Source organism: Symphodus melops, assembly GCF_947650265.1.
Source record: "Symphodus melops genome assembly, chromosome: 16".
Taxonomy (NCBI): Eukaryota; Metazoa; Chordata; class Actinopteri; order Labriformes; family Labridae; genus Symphodus; species Symphodus melops.
Genome location: NC_136706.1, coordinates 23,873,246 through 23,895,520, shown reverse-complemented (window position 1 = coordinate 23,895,520; position 22,275 = coordinate 23,873,246). Strand labels below are relative to the sequence as shown.

Below are 22,275 nucleotides of genomic sequence, written 5' to 3'. Positions count from 1 at the left end.
AGGAGGAGGAGGGAGGAGGGAGGAGAAGGAGGAGGAGGGAGAAGGAGGGAGGAGGAGGAGGAGGAGGGAGGAGGGAGGAGGAGGGAGGAGGAGGAGGGAGGAGGAGGAGGAGGAGGAGGGAGAAGGAGGAGGAGGGAGGAGGAGGAGGGAGGAGGAGGAGGAGGAGGGAGGAGGAGGAGGGAGAAGGAGGAGGAGGGAGGAGGAGGAGGGAGGAGGAGGGAGGAGGGAGGCCTCAGAGCAGAACGTGTCTGAGGAGGTGAGCGCTCCAGCTGGGTCGACCTGCCTCTCACTCCACACGCCTGGATGGTTTTCAGGCTGTGAAGAGGCGGAGCTATGTGTGACCTTTGACCTCTCACCAGGGAGAAGTGTCTAAACACACGTGTCGTACTGTACTTCTGTTTTGTGGCAGCAGCAGCGGCGTCATGTTTGGGTGTTGCGACACTCTCGTCACTTCCTTCAGCTCGTCACAGTTTCCATGTTGGTCATCATTCTGAAGGTTTCAGCGCCGCCCGCCACGCGCGCTTCCTGCTCTGTGACACGTGTGCCACACGCCGCCTGCTTCCTGCCGCTCGTCTCTGTCTCCATCTCACCGCCGACACACTTCGCTCCGTGTGAATCTCAGGAATCAAGTCGGGGTTTTTCTCTCTCTGCTCCGTCGCAGATCCGCCGCCATGATGGAGGCTCAGAACAACAACCAGCCGCCGTTAGACAACCTGAACCACCTGAAGCAGCGGGCAGCTCAGGACGCACAGGTACGCCTCGCTCACTGTCACCGTGTGTTCACAGCTGTGCGAGCTCTTCCTGAGAGGAACCCTTCTGTTCTCTCTGTTGTGTTTTGTAGAAGAACGTGTCGGGCCGGACGTTCTGCTGCTCGATGGCGAACTTCCAGATCGAGAAGAAGATCGGTCGAGGTCAGTTCAGCGAGGTGTATAAAGCCACGTACCTGCTGGAGGATCAGCTGGTCGCCCTCAAGAAAGTCCAGGTACCCGAGTCCCGCCCCCCCCCTGCTCAAATCAAAACTCTTTATTCTCTTTGTTTCCTTTTTTTTTTTTTTTTTTTTTTTTTCTCACACTCGTATAAAAATCTTTGAACTTCCTGAAATGTTTCTGCCTGAGCTGCGTGTGTGAACGCAAACCGCCACGGCGTGAAGTCGGGGTGAGCTGAGGTGAGGAGGAAACATCCAGGACAATAAACCACAGGCGGGTGGGGGGGGGGGGGTTACTGTCTGCACGCCACGTCTACAGACTGTCTGCACGCCACCTCTACAGACTGTCTGCACGCCACCTCTACAGACTGTCTGCACGCCACCTCTACAGACTGTCTGCACGCCACCTCTACAGACTGTCTGCACGCCACCTCTACAGACTGTCTGCACGCCACCTCTACAGACTGTCCGCACGCCACGTCTACAGACTGTCTGCACGCCACCTCTACAGACTGTCTGCACGCCACCTCTACAGACCGTCAGCACGCCACCTCTACAGACTGGTCACCAGCCAATCACAGGGCTGACATACAGACTGTATGTTGCATCATGTGACCTTTAATTGATCGTTGTTTCGTTGTTTCAGATCTTCGACATGATGGACGCCAAGGCTCGTCAGGACTGCATCAAAGAGATCGACCTGCTCAAGGTGAGGAGAGAATCGATGCTCCAGCTCGTCCTCGAGGCGGATTTGAAGCGTCTCCTTTGTCTCCGATTATTTTCACTCTGACGTCTCGCACTTTTGTCCCACGCGGCGTCTGCAGCAGCTGAATCATCCCAACGTGATCAAATACCTCGACTCCTTCATCGAGGACAACGAGCTGAACATCGTCCTGGAGCTCGCCGACGCAGGAGACCTGTCGCAGATGATCAAGGTCAGGGGTCAGATTAAAGGGATAGTCCGCTGTTTGTGGCTGTACGGGCTACCACAGAGATGTCGGTCAGCAAGGCTCCGCCCCTTTAAAGAGAAACAGGTCGTGCAGCATCAAAGCTAAACACCGCTGCAGGCGAGGTCGTTTGAAGAACTTCAGCCACCCCGAACATGAATAAAATCATAATGTTGGGACTTATTGAGTCTCCATCTGCAGACATTTTATCGTCTGTGAACTCCGTTGTTGTTACTGTGATCATGTCGAGTCTTTGGAGGCGTGCAGAACCGTGCAGAACCAAACAGAACCAAACAGAACCAAACAGCTGATCGGAGCGCTGCAGGTGGAGGAGATGCAGGAAGTCTGCAGCCTGCGATTAGCGAGCATCGTAGCTGACCGACATCTCAAAGGGTTCATAAACTCTAGTACAGCCCCCTTTAATAAAACCACATGCTATCAGCTGTGTGTCTCATGCTATCATCCAGCCTGTGGCTCAGCGGGCCGTCGTCCCGTGCTGCGTCCTCACTGTCCCTCCCTCTGTGTCTTCAGTACTTTAAGAAGAAGCGGCGGCTCATCCCAGAGAGGACGATCTGGAAGTATTTTGTGCAGCTGTGCAGCGCTCTGGAGCACATGCACTCACGCAGGGTGATGCACCGCGGTAACCAAACTGCTCATTTACACAAACATGCACGCCGTCGCCTCTGCTGATGTCATCCGTCCTGCTGCTCCTCGCCGCCACTCAGGCTTTCACAGTTTACATGGCAGAGACGAGGCCGTCTCCATCTTCCTCTCCGCCTGACTCAAATCTTTGTGTGCGTGTTTTCACCAGATATCAAACCCGCCAACGTGTTCATCACGGCGGGGGGCGAGGTGAAGCTGGGCGATCTGGGCTTAGGACGATTCTTCAGCTCCAAAACGACAGCAGCTCACTCCTTAGGTAACACACACACACACACACACACACACACACACACACACACAGAACAATCAGGTTTCTATTGGACGTGTAAATAAAGAGGATTATAATTGTGTGTGTGTGTGTGTGTGTGTGTGTGTGTGTGTGTGTGTGTGTGTGTGTGTGTGTGTGTGTGTGTCAGTGGGGACCCCGTACTACATGTCCCCGGAGAGGATCCACGAGAACGGGTACAACTTTAAGTCTGACATCTGGTCTCTGGGCTGTCTCCTGTACGAGGTGAGATCACCTTTATTATCACGTCATGTCCCCTGGTGGTGGCAAAGCGTATTACACCTCCGAAACAACAACAGTGCCGCGTTCTGTTTACCTCGGATCCTGGGAATGACGTCACATCCTAGATGAGCGTGTTCCAGTTGCAAGTCGGAAAAGCAACATGGAGGACTTTTGTTCTGTTAGCTGACACCAGACGATGAGACGACACGTCCACAGAGACAACATGGGTGTGTTTGACACGACAGCTTTAACGTTCGGTTGATGCACGGAGCCGCCATGTTGGAACTCAACTCGGGCTACTACACGTTCTCCGAGTGTCCGAGTCAGGATTCTGACTTCCGGGGGGCGTTCCAATTTACACTTCCAACTGGGAATTTGTCAATTCAAATTCCAAGATAGACTGCAGCGCAGCACAAGAGTCGACGGTCTTTAAACACTACTAGTGCCCGGCCAATCAGACGTTACCAAACACGACGAGAGCCTGACCCAATCAGAGACGATCAGCGATGCAGGCCCCGCCCCAAAAAGTCCCTGAACCTTTTCCCTGAAAGTAAAACCCCCGAGCAGCGTAGATTATTTCACCCCGGAACTAAACGCAGACTCTGGTAACAAACAGGACTCATAACAGGTGGTTTTAGCCGGTTGTCATGGTAACGGACTCCGACCACTTGAGGACCCGCATGGGGCAACTTCCTTCAGGAATGAGAGCTGCTGTAAAAGTGGACGGTCTCTGTTGAGAATCAACACTTTACTCTTTTTTGTCAAAGAGTCAAAGTGACTGAAAGCGTTTGTTCCTTCCTGAGCGGCGAGCGGCGTTTTGTCCTGACAGAGACGCTCGCTGTGAACTCGAGGACGCCCCGTGCTGTTGGGTTCACACGAGGTCAGGAAACACGAGAGGACAGAAAACAAGTGGAGTCACCGCTCACAGTCTGGATTACCTCTGCAGTCATCAGACGCCGTGTGTCGGCTTCGCTCGCCACAGAGAAGAACACGATAACCTTCATTCTGAGGCCGCTCGTGTTTCACTGGAATGCTGAAGCTGTTATTGAGAAACACAAAGGGTTCACTGTCATCGGTGCCAACAGAGAGCCACTGTGTAGCATCATGTGTTGTTCAGCATCCTGCTCGTGTAGCCACCGAGCTTGTCAACAACGCCGCCGCCGCCGCCTTAACCATTTCAAATCAAACACTCCTCTGTGATGCTCCTTTTCTCCGAGGGTCTTCCATCTGTTTGTCTGTTTTATTACCAGAGGACGAGTCTCTCATGCATGCTGTGTGCCTGTTTGTCCAGATGGCGGCGCTGCAGAGTCCGTTCTATGGAGACAAGATGAACCTGCTCTCTCTGTGTCACAAGATCGAGCAGTGCGACTACCCTCCGCTACCCGGCGACCACTACTCAGAGAAGGTAAGAGCAGCCGGACGCACACTCTCACTGATTGGTTGAACGTCTCGTCTTGTAAGGTCAGGGGTGAAGAGAGAGCCTCCTGATTGGTCCGCCTCACTTTTTTTGTTTTGAACACAGATGTTTTTGTGCATTTTCACCTTTCATACGCAGACTCCATTTTAGGTCACTGAAACCCCTTTTGTAAAAAAAGAGGGTGCCGGTGGCCTAGTGGTTAGTGCACGCACCCCGTGCACGGAGGCGTTAACCCTGCAAGTGGAGACTTCCTGTTTGGTTTTTTTTTTAAGGCTAAAATCAGTCAAGCGTATAAAAGTGTTTTTGTCGGTACATGCAGATGTCACAGTTAGCACAGCTAGCCCTGAAGCTAACAAGCTCCCTCTTCACAGCTGCGGGAGCTCGTGAGCATGTGCATCAGCCCGGAACCAGACCAGCGCCCGGACATCGTCTTTGTGCTGCAGATCGCCAAACAGATGCACATGTGGACCGCCAGCACCTGAAGGCGGCCTCTGCTCAGTCTGAGGACCTGAAACCGGATCTGCCTGGTCTCACCTGCACGGGAGGGAAACCACCGACAGACTTTGACAGACTTGCACGAAGCCGACGCTTCTTTTGTGTCCTGGACGACGTGAGGAGGAGGAGGGGGGCGGAGCTTATGAAGCTGGATGTGTTTCATGTGAGACGGAGCATCTGAAGTGATGTCTCTCTATCACAGGGGTCCATTCCATGTTTAACCCCCGAGTGACTGACGGGGCCTGTATTCATCACCTGCTGTCTGCTTCGTATCCACTGCAGAGACTGTGAGAGGAGAAGTGACCACGTCCGACTCTTTAACGCAGCTTTAATGACTTTTCGCTTTCAGGGAGGTAACTGACCTTTGGTTTATGTTCAGTAGGTACGGCCGCTCAGAGGACCGATTCAGAGCGAAGAACAGGAACTTTATTTCATCATGTGATCATGAAAGTGAAATCGTAAAATGTCCCCTTAAAGTAATCCACCAAACATTCAAAGTCCCCATGAAGCAGAATTTTCTAAACGACGGAGTTGCGATGTTTTTTATAACGGCGCGACATAACTAAGACTTTGGCGCCCCCCTGTGGACAGAATATAAAGTGTCAAGTCCTGTTTTAAGATCAGGTAGACGTGGTGATGCAGAAAATTCCTGCACACTCAAAAACTGCAGACAATAAATCATGTTGCAACATTAAAGTCAGGCTCATTTCCTCCAGATGTTGGTGTAACGTGTTTTTAGGTCCTGACAGGAATTAATAACTCAGGTTCTCTGAAAAAGGAACAAAGTAAATCCATCATCAGTTTAGTCTGTAAAAACTTCAGAGCAGTTTATTCCTCCACACTCTCATCGCTCTCTTTGTGTGTTTATAATCTGAAGATGTTCCTGGACCTCTGAACTCTCATCTCTGGAGCAGAACTGGATCGTTCAGAGTTTTAAAAGCTCAGACTGGACGTTTTCCTCCTCTCGGTATATTTTGAATGATTCGACTTGTCTGTACACTTTACTTATGTCTCACATATCCTGTCAGAGCTGAGAAGGAAATAAACACATCGTCTCTTTGACTTCTAAACTTTTTCATCTCAGTGAATCCTGAAGTATCTGCAGAGTCCGTCTCTGACGTACCAGAGGAACATCGCTCCAGAATTCAGTGTTTGAAGGACGGACTTCTCTCATCATTTGTAGACAGACACATGCTGCTCATCTTTAAGTTTAACTTTGTGTTTAGAAACGATGTCACAGTCAGCTCTTTGTGTTTCAAGCATTTGTATAAAAAAAAAAAAAAAAAAGTGTAAAAAATTAAAAATGTAAAACTGAAGAGGAAAACATTTTTTAATTGTGATGTTAAAGCAACATGCAGATTGTAACGGGGGCCTCAGGTGTGCATGGATCAGTAAAGCCCGCTCACATGTTTCCGACACGTTAAAGAACGAAGCTCGACTCAAGTCAAACACTTTTATTGTAAATCATGGAAAAGCACAGCGTGTGTGTGTGTGTGTGTGGCGCTCTGAAGGGGGACGTTACATGAAGGAACACGTAGTGCAGTGTGGAGTTCTTCTAAGAGGTGTCCATGGTCTGTATGGACTCCTCCACCACATCCAGAGCCAGCGGGGTCACCAACGTGCTCAGCACACCTGTGGTTCCTCGCTTGTACTTATAGTCGCCAGCTCTGCATCAGGAGGAGAGAAAACACACGGGGGAAAATCAAACCAGTGTGTGACACACACACACACACACACACACACACTTAATTCACAGCATCGACGTGGTTGTGATGTCACAGCAAACAGGTTAGTATGAACTGCAGATCAGTGTCACTCAGTCTGTACTCACAGCTGCACGAGCGTCGCCTCATTTACTCTTCATGCAGAACAAACAAGACAACAAGTCAGCCCGTTAATGATTCAACACGCCGACCGCAGCGCGCTCCGCAGTGACCACAAGACAGAGACGTGAGACAGCGTCCAAATCAATGAACGCTTCCCAACGGATGTTTGTAAGATGAAAACCTGCAGCTCGAGTCAGATAACCACAGCGACCTCTAGTGGTGAAATCTGTAACTACAACATCAGGTGATTTGAGAGTCCTCGCTGATTGGACGATGAACTGAACTAAAGCAGGAGTCAGGAAACATTTCTGATGGATGTGATCGATCAGCGAAAACTCACTGCTGACACCGAACAGCTAAACCATCACCATGGCAACCACATCTCGCCGCTGACTCTGAGCCGGGTGAAAGGTTTATCTGAGAGATGTCGGAGCTCTTAGACACGCTGAGCGGGTAAAGATGGAGGTGATCCCTGATGGAGCGCTCACCTGACCCCCTTCTTGTTGGCCTCGTCGTGAGGTCTGATGTAGTCCACCTTGCCCTTGGTGATCACACACAGGTCGATGTTGCTGCCGGAGCCCAGGTCATTAAAGATTCCTGCGGCGATGGCGTCTCGGACCATCCTCTTCGCCTCGTCCTCCTTTAAAGACACAAAAATCAGCCACAGGACGTCACGCAAAACAACTTTTTTTGATGCCTTTTTTAAATCATTTATATATTTTTATTTGATTAAATTTTTGCATTGTGTGATTTTTCCTCTGCTATCCCGCTTTGCTGCTGTAACACTATAAATGTCTCAGTTTACGGGATGAATAAGGATCGTCTTATTTGATTTATTTATTATTTTATAACTAGCAGTAAAAAAAAGGACTGACTCACCTCCATGTCAGGTTTGTAGCGGTCCTCAAACACCGCCATGGCAGCCAGAGAGCCGGAGCCTGCAGGAGGGAAGGATGGTATTAGGTGGTGAGTCGTGTCTAAACGTGGTGAACATATCTGTGCAGCTCAACGTGTTCATGAAAACAAGAACAGAGAGAATATCCAGGACTTGTGTTTTAGTCGCTGTGGTTTTTAAAACAGGTTTTTACATTGTTTGAGTTTTGATGACATCACGGTGGTGAAGAAATAAAGATTTTAAATAGATTGATAACTCTCTTTTCTCAGAGCTCTTTAACTCAGTATACGAGTAGATCCAAGAATCGTTTTGAATGGAAAACAGATTCTGAATGGAATCGTGACCCCGAGAATGAAAATCTAATCCTAGGACACGTCCGAGTTTAAAACCCGGGTCAGAAGACAACAGCAGTTCAGTGATTCGTTCAGACGCTGCTGCTTTAATAGATGTTCGACCTCTCGAGACGGTCAGAAACATTTGATGAAACTTCTCGTGAATAAAATAAATGTTCCAGACGCTGAGATGAAAGTGAATCTGTGGATCTGAATGTGAGAGAGAGAGAGACTGACCCATGGTGACGTACGGCAGCTTGTCAGTGGATCCGTGTGGGTAGATGCTGTACAGGTGAGGACCGTTACAGTCGACTCCCCCGAGGACCAGAGCCGCCCCGATGTAGCCCTGATACCTGAACACACACACACACACACACACACACACACACACACACACAGCGTGAACCAGAGATCTTTATCCACACATGAAGTAAATAAATAAAGCTTATAGATGAAACATAAAAGGAGGAGTGTACCTGAAGAGCATCTGTTTGAGCATGCGGTTGGCGGTGGCCACGCGGGGCAGCCGACCCGTGGACAGGGAGTGCAGCTCCAGGTTGGACGAGATGATCTGAGTGGTCATCTCTGTGTCTGCAGCTGTTCCTGCTCCGCAACAGCTGGACGAGGAAACATGTGCACAGATTTAAACATCAGAATCCTGCAGACCCGGGTTAATCCCTGCGCTGTGCTCAGACCTCTCTCTCTCTCTGTGTCACTTACTAGATGTTGGGGGAGATGTAGTGGATCTTGGAGCAGTTCTTGTCTGCCACCACCATGCCCTCTGTGGCCCTGGTGTCAGCTCCAAGGATGACGCCATCCTGCACAGGACAGGAGTACTCTGTGTTAATAACAACCTCACTGATTGGACCGTGTGCCCGGGCTTTCTTCTCGCTGCTCGCTGTCACTCACCTTAAAGACGAGACCACAGATGGTGGTTCCTGTTTTACGAGCAGCCGGTAAGCTGCATCCCACTTTGTTGGCTTCACCTTCCAAAAGTGCGTTTCTGAAAATATCAGGTGAAAAAAACCTATAAAATCCATTTGTACAATACAAAACCTCAACATGATTAGTAGAGCTGTCATCACCTCACATGTGCTCACTACATTTTATTTTGCATTACATATCTGTGTGCAGATTCAAACCACACTTTTTTTTTTACTTTTAGGGACTTTAGGAAGCACGTTACAAATAACTGAACCAATACTTGTTATATTTCATATCCTCAATATCACAATATTTTTACACATCACAAACCACACAGAGCCAAGAGAACAACAGACAAAGTCTGAGATGATTAAGACATTAATTGAAGTTAATTGCCAATATAAATGTAAATTTATTTATAAATTTTATTTGTAAATATAAATTTATATTAACAGAAATATTGTCCCTAAAAAGTGCATGATGGCAACTTAATAAGTTGTCATACAAACGACATCAGGATGTTATGGAGCCTTATTTAAAGAGAATAAAAGAAACGTGTAAATGTGAAGCAGGTTAGGATAAAACATTATGTCCCGAGCAAACATACAACATTTAATGGTTTATAAAATATATTACCCTCATGTTTTATCGACTGTTTAATTCTCTTTAGTTAACATTAATCAGCTATTTTAATTTATTTAATTATTCGGTTGCAGATAAACAACAAAGCGTCCTGTTTTTGACTCTCACATATATTTTACATAAAAAGATATAAAATAAAATGTATCTTATATTGGCATTACAGAAGTTTTCTTGCCACAGTTTTTAATTTAAAAATGTTTACATTTATATTTAAAGTCTTAGTTTAGCGGATCGCTCGCGAGCGGAAAAGCCTGAGTCATTGCATGAGCTCGAGCTCGCACCACTGAGAAACACGGATCAAAAACTCCACTTTTCTACTAAATATCCAGATAAAAAAAATAAAATAATAATCCAGACCCCGCTCGGCGTGTGTCTGTCGCTTTTGTTTTCACCTGAGCAGCTCTTACCTCTTACAATTCTCGAAACTGAAACCGCTGACTGGCGCCCGGCTCACTGTTAGCGTCGCCATCTTGGATGAATGAAGGTTTCTATTTCCGGGAAGTGAAGAGGAAACTGTTGATGCTGTGTTTTCTTCTTCTACGCTCGTTTTGCAGGCGAACCGTGTCCGAAATGTTGGACTATCGCCAGCGAGATGGAAATATGACTGCATTATTTTAAAGTTGTAATAAATATAGAACATTTTGTAAATAATTATAATATTTAATAATGATTAAAGAACCGTTGGAGCCCGCTTCATACTTTTATTTTTATTACTTTATTAAAAAAAACCTGAATTAAATCAACATTCAATGACAGACATGTTCTCCACCACGCCTACTGTAGGCTACAGAATAAAAAAAATAAGAACTTATAAACAAATTTAAATAGTAAGTACAAAAATATATCTGCATATTGTTTATATAAATTCAACATGTAGGTATAAATGATGTGTCAAAACAATAGAACCAGTAGATGTGACAAACCGACATTGAAAGGATCTTTATTTTATCTTGCATATTTATTAGTTTTAATCTGTATTTCCTTCTTCTTCATTTTATTATTCTAATATTAAAACCAGTACTGCAGTAGTCTTTCTAGCAGTTGAAAGAGGTAATCTTCCTCCAGTGAGGAACCAATAAAGTTCTTTCTTATTTTATCATCTCATCATAAACCTTGTTTTCTCTCTTTTTTTATTTTCTTCCTCAGCTGCAGCACAGTTCATCACCAGGCACTAAAACAGTAAGAAGAAAGAAAGGTTTTTTACACACAATAATTAATTACACACAAGTTTATTTTATTTGTGTTAGATTTATTTTTGGGGCGTTTTATGCCTTTATTGGAGAGACAGGACAGGAATCAGAAAGAGAGAGATCCAGGAACACCATACAGGTAAACCGCCACAGGTCGGATTTGAACCCAAGCCGTTCCCTTTCGAGGACTGTAGCCCGTGTATGTGTCAGACGCAGAGGACACACTATATGCTGCCGGCGCCCCCACATTAGTTTATTTCATGTTCCTTTAATTTGTAAAGTAAGGATGCAGAGAATCAAACAGAGTGCAGATGAAGATGTTAAAAACATTGATTCACTTTGTTCAGGTGAAACACATTCAGAAGTCCTCATCTGTTGGGCTCTGACTGGCAGCCAGTTTGTTTTGTCACTGAGCAGGACTGCAGCCAACTCTCTGCCAGCTGGATGTCAAGGTCGAGCAGGAAACAGGCTCCAGATCAGATATGGCGCCTCCAAAACAGAACGATGAGTGCATTACGCTGATTAATCCTTTTATCAAAGCAGAGAGAGGGATGAAGGTGTAATCATCAGGATCTCAGATTTAACGTCTGACCTGCAGGAAGCAGCTTCTAATAAAGTCAGTGAAGGGAAAAACAAGAGTCTCGTATCTCAGCAGGAATAAACACGAGGAGGTGGTAATTAGATTAGAGGAGGATGTTTCCAAAAAAATAAAGTTTGAAGTGATTCGGCCTCTGTTGACCCGACTTCACCTCTTCATCCTCTGCTGGATGAGCCGTCAGTGTGTCTTCATTGAGACGACGTCCAGCGAGATAAAAAAGGATAAATCACAAGATAAACTAATATTATTATTAATGTTAAACCAAGTTGATGCAATGTTCCTTTTTTACACTTTTTTCTGGATTGCATAAACAACTCAGTTTGTCCAAACTCAACACAAACAGAACTTCTGACGTATTCACTAAAAGAAGCTAAACTAACGCTGCTCACCACACGCTTCATTGCATCCTGGTCAGAGAGGTGGGAAGTTCCTCTCTCTGAGACACCTGACTGAAGTGTTTATTTGGACGCTACCTTCTAACAGTCTTTCAGTTCGTCTGGTCCTCTGGAGCACATGACGCTCAGTCGGATGTTTGTAGCTCTTTTCTTATTTTACAGTTTACTGATCAGACGACGAACATCTGAGAGAAAGAACACAAGCGAGGATGTAGAGAAGAGGAACCAACATCAGGAAGTGCAAACAAACAGCTGTAAGTCCGATCGGACACACAGGTGCTGACCAGTGACCAGAGGAGGCTGACAGGAAGTGACCAGAGGAGGCTGACAGGAAGTGACCAGAGGTGCTGACAGGAAGTGACCAGAAGTGCTGACAGGAAGTGACCAGAGGAGGCTGACAGGAAGTGACCAGAGGTGCTGACAGGAAGTGACCAGAGGAGGCTGACAGGAAGAGACCAGAGGAGGCTGACAGGAAGTGACCAGAGGTGCTGACAGGAAGTGACCAGAGGAGGCTGACAGGAAGTGACCAGAGGTGCTGACAGGAAGTGACCAGAGGTGCTGACAGGAAGTGACCAGAAGTGCTGACAGGAAGTGACCAGAGGAGGCTGACAGGAAGTGACCAGAGGAGGCTGACAGGAAGTGATCAGAAGTGCTGACAGGAAGTGACCAGAGGTGCTGACAGGAAGTGACCAGAAGTGCTGACAGGAAGTGACCAGAGGAGGCTGACAGGAAGTGACCAGAGGAGGCTGACAGGAAGTGATCAGAGGTAGAGCACAACATGGACCGCTGTTCTTGAGAGTTGTAATCAGCATCAGAACCATCCTAAGACCATCCTCATCATCGTCATGATGAAGGTCTCAGGTGTTCGTACAGAGCTGGCTCTTTAGTTTTTTCTTGACGGTGTAAAGAGACTCTGCAGATCTGAGCTCAGAGGATCTGCTGTTTGGCTTCTTCTGCACCGTCCGCTTGGAATTCACAACACAGCACTTCAAACATGGCTGCTCTGGATTCTCATCATCAGATCAGATCCTGAACTGTTAACCCTTCGAGCTCTGATTGCACCTGTTCTCACTGATTTCACTTTAGTGCAGTTCGATGACTTCACACGGCTTTAAAATGTTTACTGTTGTGAAGATTTATGTCCAGCATAACAACACTGTTACTGGATGTTTGTTTATATCCTGCTGTAACGAAGAACACAACATCTGTCTGTTCTTTATACTGAACTGAAGATGCTAACTTTGTCTCTCAGCTCTGATTCCTCTCAGAGCTGACATTTTTCTACCTTGCAGGCTGTGAGTCCATGAATACAACCAGCACAGGGCACTCTCTCATAAACAACAAATCAGCAGGTTGAAAATGTAAAATAAGACCTGAGAGAATCTGTTGTCGTGTTGTTAAAGAGTCATGGATGCAACATTTAGTTCAAATTAAGATAATATCTCTATTTGTGTTTCTGATCTTGTAGAATCAGTGAAAAACAAATCAAATCAAACATTTCTTTATTCTTGAGAAACACAGCTCCAACAACAAACAAGAACTCTTCATGCGTGTTTGGCGTGCAGCATCTCCAGCAGCAGGCTGTCACACGGCGGCTCTCCGCTCAGGTGTGTGTGGTACAGGTGACCTTCAGCCAGCGCGCTGACGGAGCGCAGCTCGCACACACACTGCAGCAGGTGAGAGAAACGTCCCGGCAGGTGAGAGGAGGTGGACTCCAGCAGAGCTCCTTTCACCTGCGTCTGCACGCTCTCGACCAGGCCACGCTGCTCCAGCTGTTTGACCTCTGTGAGAGGACGACACACAGACCAAGGTCACATGGTTTTTTACATCATTGAAAAATAAAAGCTGTGGCCCGCGAGCGATTCTTGGTATTTAAGAAAAAACGTTTGGACACCACTGCTCTAAATCCTCCACACCTTCTCTCTCTGATCTAACAGGATCTCACATGTATACTGACTCAGACTCAGGACTGGTATCCGTCTGTGTGAACGGGTCAAAACGCTTCAGGATCACTGACCCGGGTTAAAGAGGACGAGGAACTTCATGCAGCTGAACTCTCGATGGTCGACCTTCAGGACGTGAAGCTTCTGAACCAGCTGCTGACCTCGATGGACCAGAGCGCACAGGGAGGGACCAGCGTGAGAGGAGACGTCTGATAGGTCGATCTACACACACACACACAGACACACACACACACACACACACACACACACACAGACACACACACACACACACACACACACACACACACACACACACACACACACACACAGAGACACATAGGGACACAGACACAGACACACACACACACACAGAGACACACATACACACACACAGACACACACACACAGAGACACATAGGGACACAGACACAGACACACACACACACACAGAGACACACATACACACACACAGACACACACACACAGAGACACATAGGGACACAGACACAGACACACACACACACACAGAGACACACATACACACACACAGACACACACACACAGACACACACAGAGACACACACACACACACACACAGACACACACACACACACACACACACAGACACACACACACACACACACACACACACACACAGACACACACACACACACACACACACACACACACACACACACACACAGAGACACATAGGGACACAGACACAGACACACACACAGACACAAACACACGCACACATACACACACACACACACACACACACACACACAGACACATACACACACACACACACACACACACACACAGACACATACACACACACACACACACACACACACACACAGACACACACACACACACACACACACACACACACACACACACACACAGAGACACATAGGGACACAGACACAGACACACACACAGACACAAACACACGCACACATACACACACACACACACACACACACACACACAGACACATACACACACACACACACACACACACACACAGACACATACACACACACACACACACACACACAGACAGACAGACAGATAGACAGATAGACACACACACACACACACACACAGACACACACACACACACACACACACACACACACACACACACACACACACACAGTAAATACATATTCCATAGTAATCAATGAGGCTCTCTGGTTGTCGGACCTCCTCTCCGGTGACCAGCAGCAGACGACCCGCTCCTCCGAACAGAACCTGCCTGCAGACGACGTCCAGCAGCAACAACTCACTCCAGCAGCTGTGCAGCAGCCTCATCTGGTCGCTCACCTGCAGCGGGGACAAAGAGAGACGATGAGCGGCGTCCTGCTGAGACTAACCATGACCTCCTCTGAGAGTTCAAGTCCTGAGTGAATCCACACGAGGAGCCTCCGATCCATAAGAATGTAACAGCAGCTGATCGATGGCTCCTTATAAAGTTTACAGCCTGTTCTCGTAGCCTGACCTGTTCTGCACACTGAGCTCCATCTCATGAGACTCTTTGCACGACATGAACGTAAAGGCTAGTTGGGCTGCTAGTTAACGACAAGGAAGACACGACGCCTGAAACTGCACGAGTATGTTGACTGGCCCAGTTTGTAAAGATGCTTTAAAGGAAACCTGCATCAAGTAAGTGTAGGTTAACATTATGCTAACGAAGATGCTAACATTAGCAAGAAGCAACACACGCATGAAGGAGAGATCTAAGACGTCTCAGCAGTCAGAGACACGCGGAGACGTTTGATGGACGAGAAGAAGCTCATGTGGAAAGTTCAGAGCGACAGAAACACCTGGAGCTGTTTGAAGAAGACGGAGGTGAGCGCCCACTCCACCATGCACAGCAGCGTCTGGTCGGCCATGACGCACATCAGACTGAAGGTGCTGGGGGTCCAGTGTCCCCCCCAGCCTGCCTGCTCCTGCAGGAGGCGAGCGGAGATCTTCTCCTGAAGGTAGATCTCGTCTGGACCCCCCCGCAGGAGCTCCAGCTCCAGCTGAGGAGACAAAGGGTACAGCTGGTCTGAAAAGAGTTCTGAAGAGGAGCCAGGTGGACTGGTGCTGCTGCTGGGCTCAGACTTGATGGTCCAGCTTGAGGAGGGGGTGCTGTGGAGCTGGGGGGCATCAGGGGAGATGGGGGGCAGGAGCGAGCTGAGGGACGGAGGTTGGAGGCTAAGATACTCGCGTGCTGTGAACGAGGCGGTGCTGTGCAGGATGGGGGCTGGCTGCAGGTCACCGGGGAAGCTCCAGTCTCTGTAAGGGTTTAGAGAGAGCAGAGGGGGGGCGCTGTCTGTCCTGAACCCCCCACCCTGAATCAGAGCTCTCCTCTGCTGCTTCAGGGCTCGGTCCCGTTTGTACATCGGTCCAAACTTGTTCCGGCCTCCTCGCATCCGGTCTGCACGGACAGCTGAGGAGAGAGAGGACTTCAGACTGGGCACAGCAGGGGGGGGGGGGTCTGGGGGGTCTGGGACTACTCCAATGGAGGGGTACCAACAGAGTCAGGGGTCCTCAATATGATAAGAAAAATAAACGTTGACTAAATGTTTTTCAATTTTGATTTAATAGAAATGAAATTCTTTCACTGAATCTTCTTCACTTCAGGATTTAAGAGGTCGTTTGGATGAATGTGGATTTTCAGGATTCATGAATCACATGTTGGTGATTTACTGTTGATATTTATGAGTTGGACAACTTTCAGACGTGTTGTTGACGTTGGGAAGTTGTCTCTTCTCTTACCTTCCAGCCTCATGCCGACTGTGAGACATTTCTGAAACCTGCAGAAGGGACAGCGTTTCCTCTGAGCCTTGTCGACGGTGCACTGCTGATACTCCACACACACGTACGCCTTGTTGTTCTGGACTGTTCTCTTGAAGAAGCCCTGCAAGGTTTGGGAAAAAAAAGAAGAGAGAAAGCCCCGCCCCCTTTCTTTAAGGAAGGTTCTCCACGTTGAGAAGCAGAAACCATCAGAGTGTAAGAGGTGAATTATACCTTACAGCTCTCACAGGTGAGCAGACCGTAGTGATAGCCGGAGACTTGATCCCCACAGACCGGACACAGATCCTCCAAACACACGTCAGGGCTGAACGCCATCCTGGAAAACACACCTGGAAAACACACCTGGAAAAACCTGGAAAAGAGACACAAGGCTTTAAATGCTCTGAGAGCTACCAACGAAAATCTAAACTGTGAGGACGAATCATAAAATAAAGAATATTAACAGAAGATGTTGCACTTGTGATTGATTGTATTTTATCTACGTGCTCGATTCTGATTGGTTTAGAAGAAACGATGGACAGCGAGCAGCGTGGTTCTCATTCAACTTGCTCTTCAATAATCAGATTCAAACTTTGCTTTGCAGATGAAATAAAGTTTCCACCTCCTGAAGGAAGACTTAAGTTTGTCAGACCAAACAGGAAGTGAGGAAAATAATATCAAAGGAAACCGAGAGGAGGCGACAACATTCAGACAAAGAGCAAAAACCTGAGAGATGAACCCGAGTAAACTCAAGAGCAGATTAACACTGAGACAGAAGGTCTGAAAAGGCTTCAACAAGAACAGGAAGTGAAGATGACATCACAGGAAATGACAAAATAAAGGTTAACGTGTGACGAAGATAAGCTACAGAGAGAGCAGGACTCAAAGACACGGAGGAGTCTGTGGAAGGGTTTCATGTGGTGCAGGTTCACGCCTCGTCTCCTCGGGGAGGTCGCTCCACACGCTTTAACGCCTGAGGGGACGAGGTCACGAGAAGACGCAACTTCCACTTGTCTCTCTCTCTCTCTCTCTCCGTGTCCCTGACCGGGCGATCGACTTTACAGCGAGGCGTCAAAAGAAGAAAAAACTATGAAAGACAAAAACACAGTGTAGAATGAAGCAGCTCTGCAGACTGAAACGCTGAGTCAGCATGAAACATAAACCAGAGCAGAGCAACAAGTGCATGAGCGGCCCCGGCAGCAGGACGACCTCGACCCCGACCCGAGCTGTCAAAGGACTCAGAGAGACCTCAGGTTCAGTTCTTCAAGGAGACCGTCCCTCCTTCTGTTCCAGATTTAAAGCAAAAAGACAAAGAAAAAGACGGAGCGTCTCCAGGACTCTTAATACACAGAGACAGACGGACTCTTCTAACTGCTGGATCAGAGTTTAAAGAAGAAGAAGAAGTTTCATTCACTGAAATTAAAAATAAAATAAATCCATGTCTGTGGAGTGCAGAGAGTGCGTACCTGCAGGTGGTCAGACGCTCCTCGTCCTGCAGAGGACTGTCGCTCTCCGTGGTCCTGATCCTGCAGCCGTCTGAGGTCCCGCCCCGGTCTGGAGCTGCAGCCAATCAGCACGTCTGATCACAGACTCACCTGTGTCTGTGTGTGGAGTCACCGTGATGTTGAATCAAATCAAACCGTCTGAATTAATTTAAGATTCATCTTTAAATGCCTCAAAAATAAAAAAGATTTTTACTTTTAGACTCAGAAGCTGCAGGAAAGGACTTCTTCATGTTTCCGTGTTTTAGACTTAAAGACTCTGACCGGTCTCTGTGAGTCGTCTGATGTTTCCTTGTTTCCTCTGCTCTTAAAGCCTCACAGATGAAGACTCACACAGTCTGAACTTTGAGAGTTTAAAGCAGCGAGACAGAGAAACCTGAATCCTCTGACCCAGGACAGGACTCCCACTTTGACCAGAAAAATCTTCAGAGAACCAACGAAGCTACTCGTCATCAAACTGAAAACTCAAACTCCACTTTCAGACCCTTCAAATGGAGCACAGAGTTATCGAACAGTAAAATCAGAAAGCAGAAAGAAACAACATAAAAACAAAGTTTAAACATTTAACAAATCAGTTGTACAGTCGCTCTGAATGTGTGTCAGAGAGTTTATTCATCCTTCGACTCCATTTCTTGACCTCAGATAACATTTTAAACAAAAAGAGAAATAAGACTGGATCTGTTTATTCCTTTTATAACTCTATTTATACAACACCTTTAAACACTACTGTTTACAAAGTGCTTTACAGGTAAAAACATTTAGTGAAGGAAACAGAGGAACAGAGGGAAACAGAGCAAACAGGGAGAATAAAAACACTATAAAAGCAGAGATGAGATATAAAACAGGCAGGTATGAGAAAATGAGTTTAAAATCAAGCAGCAGACTCAATAAAGAATCAAACATCACAGGCTGTAGGTAGAATCAGGATACAAAGAAGAGATACCCAGAGCTCATTAAGGTTGTAGTCAGCCCCCCCCCCCCCCCCCCCCCCCCCCAAGACGCTCCTGGATTCAACACAGTCAACAAATGGTTCATTACACGCTCGAGTAGGACATCTAGTGGTCAATAACATCAAGTGCAATAGAGACGTGTTGTTGGCTGGTTCATGGACTGTTTGGGATTTGATTGGCCGTGCACATTCCTGCTTCACTACACTGCATGGTTGTATGGTTTCAAAGTGACACATTAAAAGTGTTGTTGAAGACAGTGTTTGTTATTTGGCACGTCTGATTGTCGCCTCTCAGGGATGAATGTAAATGTAAAGTCACAAACAGAAAGAAAAGGAGACTTGTTGCACATGTTCTGGACTTGAAGGTGTCAAAGTGAACGGCTCTGGTTTGTTGGTGAAACTGCAGTCAAAGAAGAGGAGAGATGTTCAGCTGTGCTTCAAACCAAAGCTGTGAGAGCTGGAGAAGAAGCCAGCTCTGAGGAAACACACACTGTGCTTGAGTCCTGGCTGCAGAGGATTTATGGATGTGAGCAGCAACACTCAGTGAATCATGTTCCTGCTTTCTCCTCACACACTTCATTCACTTCATCACACCACGTGCTCAAATCATCCAATGAAGGGAAGGACACACCTTCTCTGCTTCCAACACTTCATACACAATAAGTGCCCTCTCTGCTGTCACGCTCCCAACTACAACATCTCTGTCCTCCTCTGACTTCTGCTGGTTTGGATTCATTCACGTGTTCCACATCAATGTAACTCCTAACAGACACATTCACACATCACACTGTTTGTTTGTTCTGACAACATTCACACCTTCTCAACTCAACACAAGTCAAAGAAACTAGAAGCACCGAGCAGCACCTGAACGCAGCACAAGAAACCGAAACTGATGAGAAGTGAAAAACAAGTGCATCAGTGGTGCTGACCTCCTGCAGACACGGGACCATCCTGCACAAACATTTAAACTAAGGGTGACCGGAAAGTGACGTAGATCAGGTGAGTGACCGCTACTATGATCAATGAGAAGAACAATCTTAAAGTCAGAGGTCAACTATGAACAGTGGTGTTTCTGTGTGTGAAAAATTAGTGGGACACAACCCCTTTATGATATGAGAAACAAGGAAACTGACAGAACTCTCTGGACTGATGCCCTTTTTAAGGATGAACGATTTTAGGAAAAGATTGACTTGCGATTTTTCTGGCAGAAATTGCGATTTCCATTTGTGTCACGATTTTCTTCGAATCCAGCTTGTGCAATGTTCTCAATGTACAGCAACATTTACAAAACATGACAGGAAATTACATCATACCAGTTAAAACTTTAAATGCCAGAACTCTGAATTAGAAGAATGAAAACTAAAGTTAAGAATTGATTTCAGATGCATTTATTAAGAATGACACAGACGGTGTGAGGTTCATGGAAACACATTTGAACATAAACTCTGAGAACAAAGTCAGGATGTCACACGAGGAAACAAAGAACTGTTTTTTTATTCAACAGAGAAGAAGAAACCTGATTTAAACCTTCAGAATGAAGCTGAGTTTCTATTGGCTGACTGACTGTAAAGGTCAAGTTTTTTCTCAAACCTCCTACACTCGTAGTTTGTCCTGATTGGTCCAAAGTGCAGTACGTAGTGTAGTTGGACCAATCAGGTGAGATCCTCAGTCTGACATAAATACCCAGGTGTCTTAGTGATTCAGTAGAGAATCTTCAGTCTGTGCTGGTTCCAACAATGCAAAGCCATAACTAAACATATGAGACAATAATGATGGAGATAAGAAGTCCTTTTATTCTTAGAGGCGGAGACATGAACACATGAAGTCCTCCTACAACAAGGGGCGGTCCTGCAGACGTAGTGTGAAGAACAGAGCTCATACTACGTTGGACAGTAGCAGTGTGCAGTTTCACAAACAGCTGTTGTCAACATCCAGATGTTTCTAACAGCTGCCTGAGAGTCATGTGATCACCTGAGTGTTTGTGTCTCCACAGAGAGAGGAGGAGCCTGATCCAATCAGAACCAGACTCAGCCTCCGACTGTGACAGGAAACTTCAGGAACATGGAGCCAACGCCAAGTGAACCGACAGCAGGAAGGAGACGGAGATGGAGTATAGAGCTTCCTCCTGATTTGTCCCTCTTCAATAACAAAACTTTGTACATCGAACAGTTCTTCAATAATATAACTTCATACATCGAAGAGTTCTTCAAAAATATAACTTCGTACATCGAAGAGTTCAACAGCAGAGAAGAAAGGATGACAGAGATTGTAAGAGAGTTAGAGAAGATCACTGCTGAACATGAAAAGATGGAGAGAGACACAAAAATAGCTGCAACGACTGGAGCTGTTGCTGCAGGAGTTGGATTGGGAGTCGCAATTATTGCCGCTCCATTCACCGCAGGGTTGAGCTTAACAGGAGTAGGAGTAATAGTAGCAGCAGCAGGAGGTGTCACTGTTGCTGCTAAAGGCGTGTCAAAAGCCATCAAAGAGGATGGAAGTGCAAAACAAGCTAGAAAGTTGGTAAAGGAATTCCTGGAGATCGTTGAACCACTGAAGGAACGACTGCAGAAAATACAAACTTTGTTGGAGAAAACATCACCTGGAACTCAGACTGAGACGAATAGGATTAAGAAGATTCTTGATAAAATCTCTGAACTGAGTGAACTGAAAAAAAGGACTTTGTTTGAAATTACAGTTCTGACCGAGGACATCAGTGATCTGATGAAGCTCACTGCCTCAAACTTCAGTTTGAGTTTAGTTTATTAGTTTAGGTGCTAATTTCCATCTGTAGTCCCCAAGAAGGTCAACACAGAATACACACACAATAAAACATATAGATTCATAGGAGGCTTCAAGGCTACATTTAAAATAATGTTTGCATTGTTAAAGTTCAAATACTGAATACTGAGAGGAAACACATGCAGGAGAATAAAACTAATGTGAGCATGGTTGGTTATTTATAATCCATTTCTTAATGTGTTGTGAGAGAAAGTCTGTATGTGCTTTGAGTTTGTGGGGAACACTGTTCCATTCTTTTATTGCTTTGTATGAAAGCAATAACATTTTTATTCCTGCTCGTTGCTGAGATATGATAATCGTCACCTGTCAATCAAACTTCATGGGCGGTACTTTGAGCTCTCATCTGTTCTGTAAATGTTTGAGTGTCTTTCAGCTCCTTCCTGTGTCTGTGTAGCTGTGAACTGTTCACTGCTCATGATGACTTTAGTTCACCTGATCTGACATTTCTCTGTGTGAAAATATCATATTGTCTTTAATGTCTGTTAATGCCAGGGAGCTTAAAAATCACCTGGAACACAAGGTCTTATTTTTG

At 46.5% G+C, this 22,275-nt stretch overlaps 3 protein-coding genes across 4 annotated transcripts; 1 reads left to right on the top strand and 2 right to left on the bottom strand.

Annotated features, from left to right (window-relative positions):
- The first annotated feature begins 298 nt into the window (after positions 1-298).
- Positions 299-5,212, top strand: nek6 (NIMA-related kinase 6). Its single transcript, XM_079364627.1, has 9 exons — positions 299-752; positions 842-982; positions 1,572-1,634; positions 1,750-1,860; positions 2,404-2,512; positions 2,684-2,791; positions 2,952-3,046; positions 4,335-4,448; positions 4,832-5,212. The coding sequence occupies exons 1-9, from the start codon at positions 672-674 to the stop codon at positions 4,940-4,942; spliced, it is 933 nt and encodes a 310-aa protein (XP_079220753.1). The 5' UTR covers positions 299-671; the 3' UTR covers positions 4,943-5,212.
- A 1,182-nt stretch (positions 5,213-6,394) lies between these two features.
- psmb7 (proteasome 20S subunit beta 7) lies at positions 6,395-10,083 on the bottom strand. The gene is made up of 8 exons (XM_079364772.1): positions 9,982-10,083; positions 8,918-9,011; positions 8,729-8,826; positions 8,485-8,625; positions 8,246-8,361; positions 7,661-7,719; positions 7,270-7,421; positions 6,395-6,622 (listed from the first exon to the last, which is right to left on the bottom strand). Exons 1-8 carry the CDS (start codon positions 10,041-10,043, stop codon positions 6,511-6,513), a joined length of 834 nt encoding a protein of 277 aa, XP_079220898.1. The 5' UTR covers positions 10,044-10,083; the 3' UTR covers positions 6,395-6,510.
- Positions 10,084-13,242: 3,159 nt separating this feature from the next.
- Positions 13,243-18,435, bottom strand: LOC306836903 (steroidogenic factor 1-like). Of its 2 annotated transcripts, XM_079364273.1 has the most exons (8): positions 18,192-18,435; positions 17,960-18,094; positions 16,728-16,885; positions 16,476-16,617; positions 15,536-16,146; positions 14,916-15,035; positions 13,775-13,922; positions 13,243-13,540 (listed from the first exon to the last, which is right to left on the bottom strand). In XM_079364273.1, exons 3-8 carry the CDS (start codon positions 16,827-16,829, stop codon positions 13,302-13,304), a joined length of 1,362 nt encoding a protein of 453 aa, XP_079220399.1. In that variant the 5' UTR covers positions 16,830-16,885; positions 17,960-18,094; positions 18,192-18,435; the 3' UTR covers positions 13,243-13,301. The 2 variants fall into 2 exon arrangements, with proteins under 2 accessions (XP_079220399.1, XP_079220398.1); XM_079364272.1 differs by having other exon boundaries at positions 16,728-16,866; positions 17,960-18,435.
- Between the last annotated feature and the right edge of the window lie 3,840 nt (positions 18,436-22,275).

Coding starts and splice junctions, on each gene's coding strand:
- nek6 (XM_079364627.1), top strand. CDS start 672: ATGATGGAGGCTCAGAACAACAACCAGCCGCCGTTAGACAACCTGAAC. Junction 983..1,571: donor TCGCCCTCAAGAAAGTCCAG/GTACCCGAGTCC, acceptor TCGTTGTTTCAG/ATCTTCGACATGATGGACGC. Junction 4,449..4,831: donor GCGACCACTACTCAGAGAAG/GTAAGAGCAGCC, acceptor CCCTCTTCACAG/CTGCGGGAGCTCGTGAGCAT.
- LOC306836903 (XM_079364272.1), bottom strand. CDS start 16,829: ATGGCGTTCAGCCCTGACGTGTGTTTGGAGGATCTGTGTCCGGTCTGT. Junction 15,036..15,535: donor TCTTCTTCAAACAGCTCCAG/GTGTTTCTGTCG, acceptor TCCCCGCTGCAG/GTGAGCGACCAGATGAGGCT. Junction 13,541..13,774: donor CCTCGTCCTCTTTAACCCGG/GTCAGTGATCCT, acceptor GTCCTCTCACAG/AGGTCAAACAGCTGGAGCAG.
- psmb7 (XM_079364772.1), bottom strand. CDS start 10,043: ATGGCGACGCTAACAGTGAGCCGGGCGCCAGTCAGCGGTTTCAGTTTC. Junction 7,720..8,245: donor GCTGCCGTACGTCACCATGG/GTCAGTCTCTCT, acceptor TCCCTCCTGCAG/GCTCCGGCTCTCTGGCTGCC. Junction 6,623..7,269: donor GCCAACAAGAAGGGGGTCAG/GTGAGCGCTCCA, acceptor CTCCTGATGCAG/AGCTGGCGACTATAAGTACA.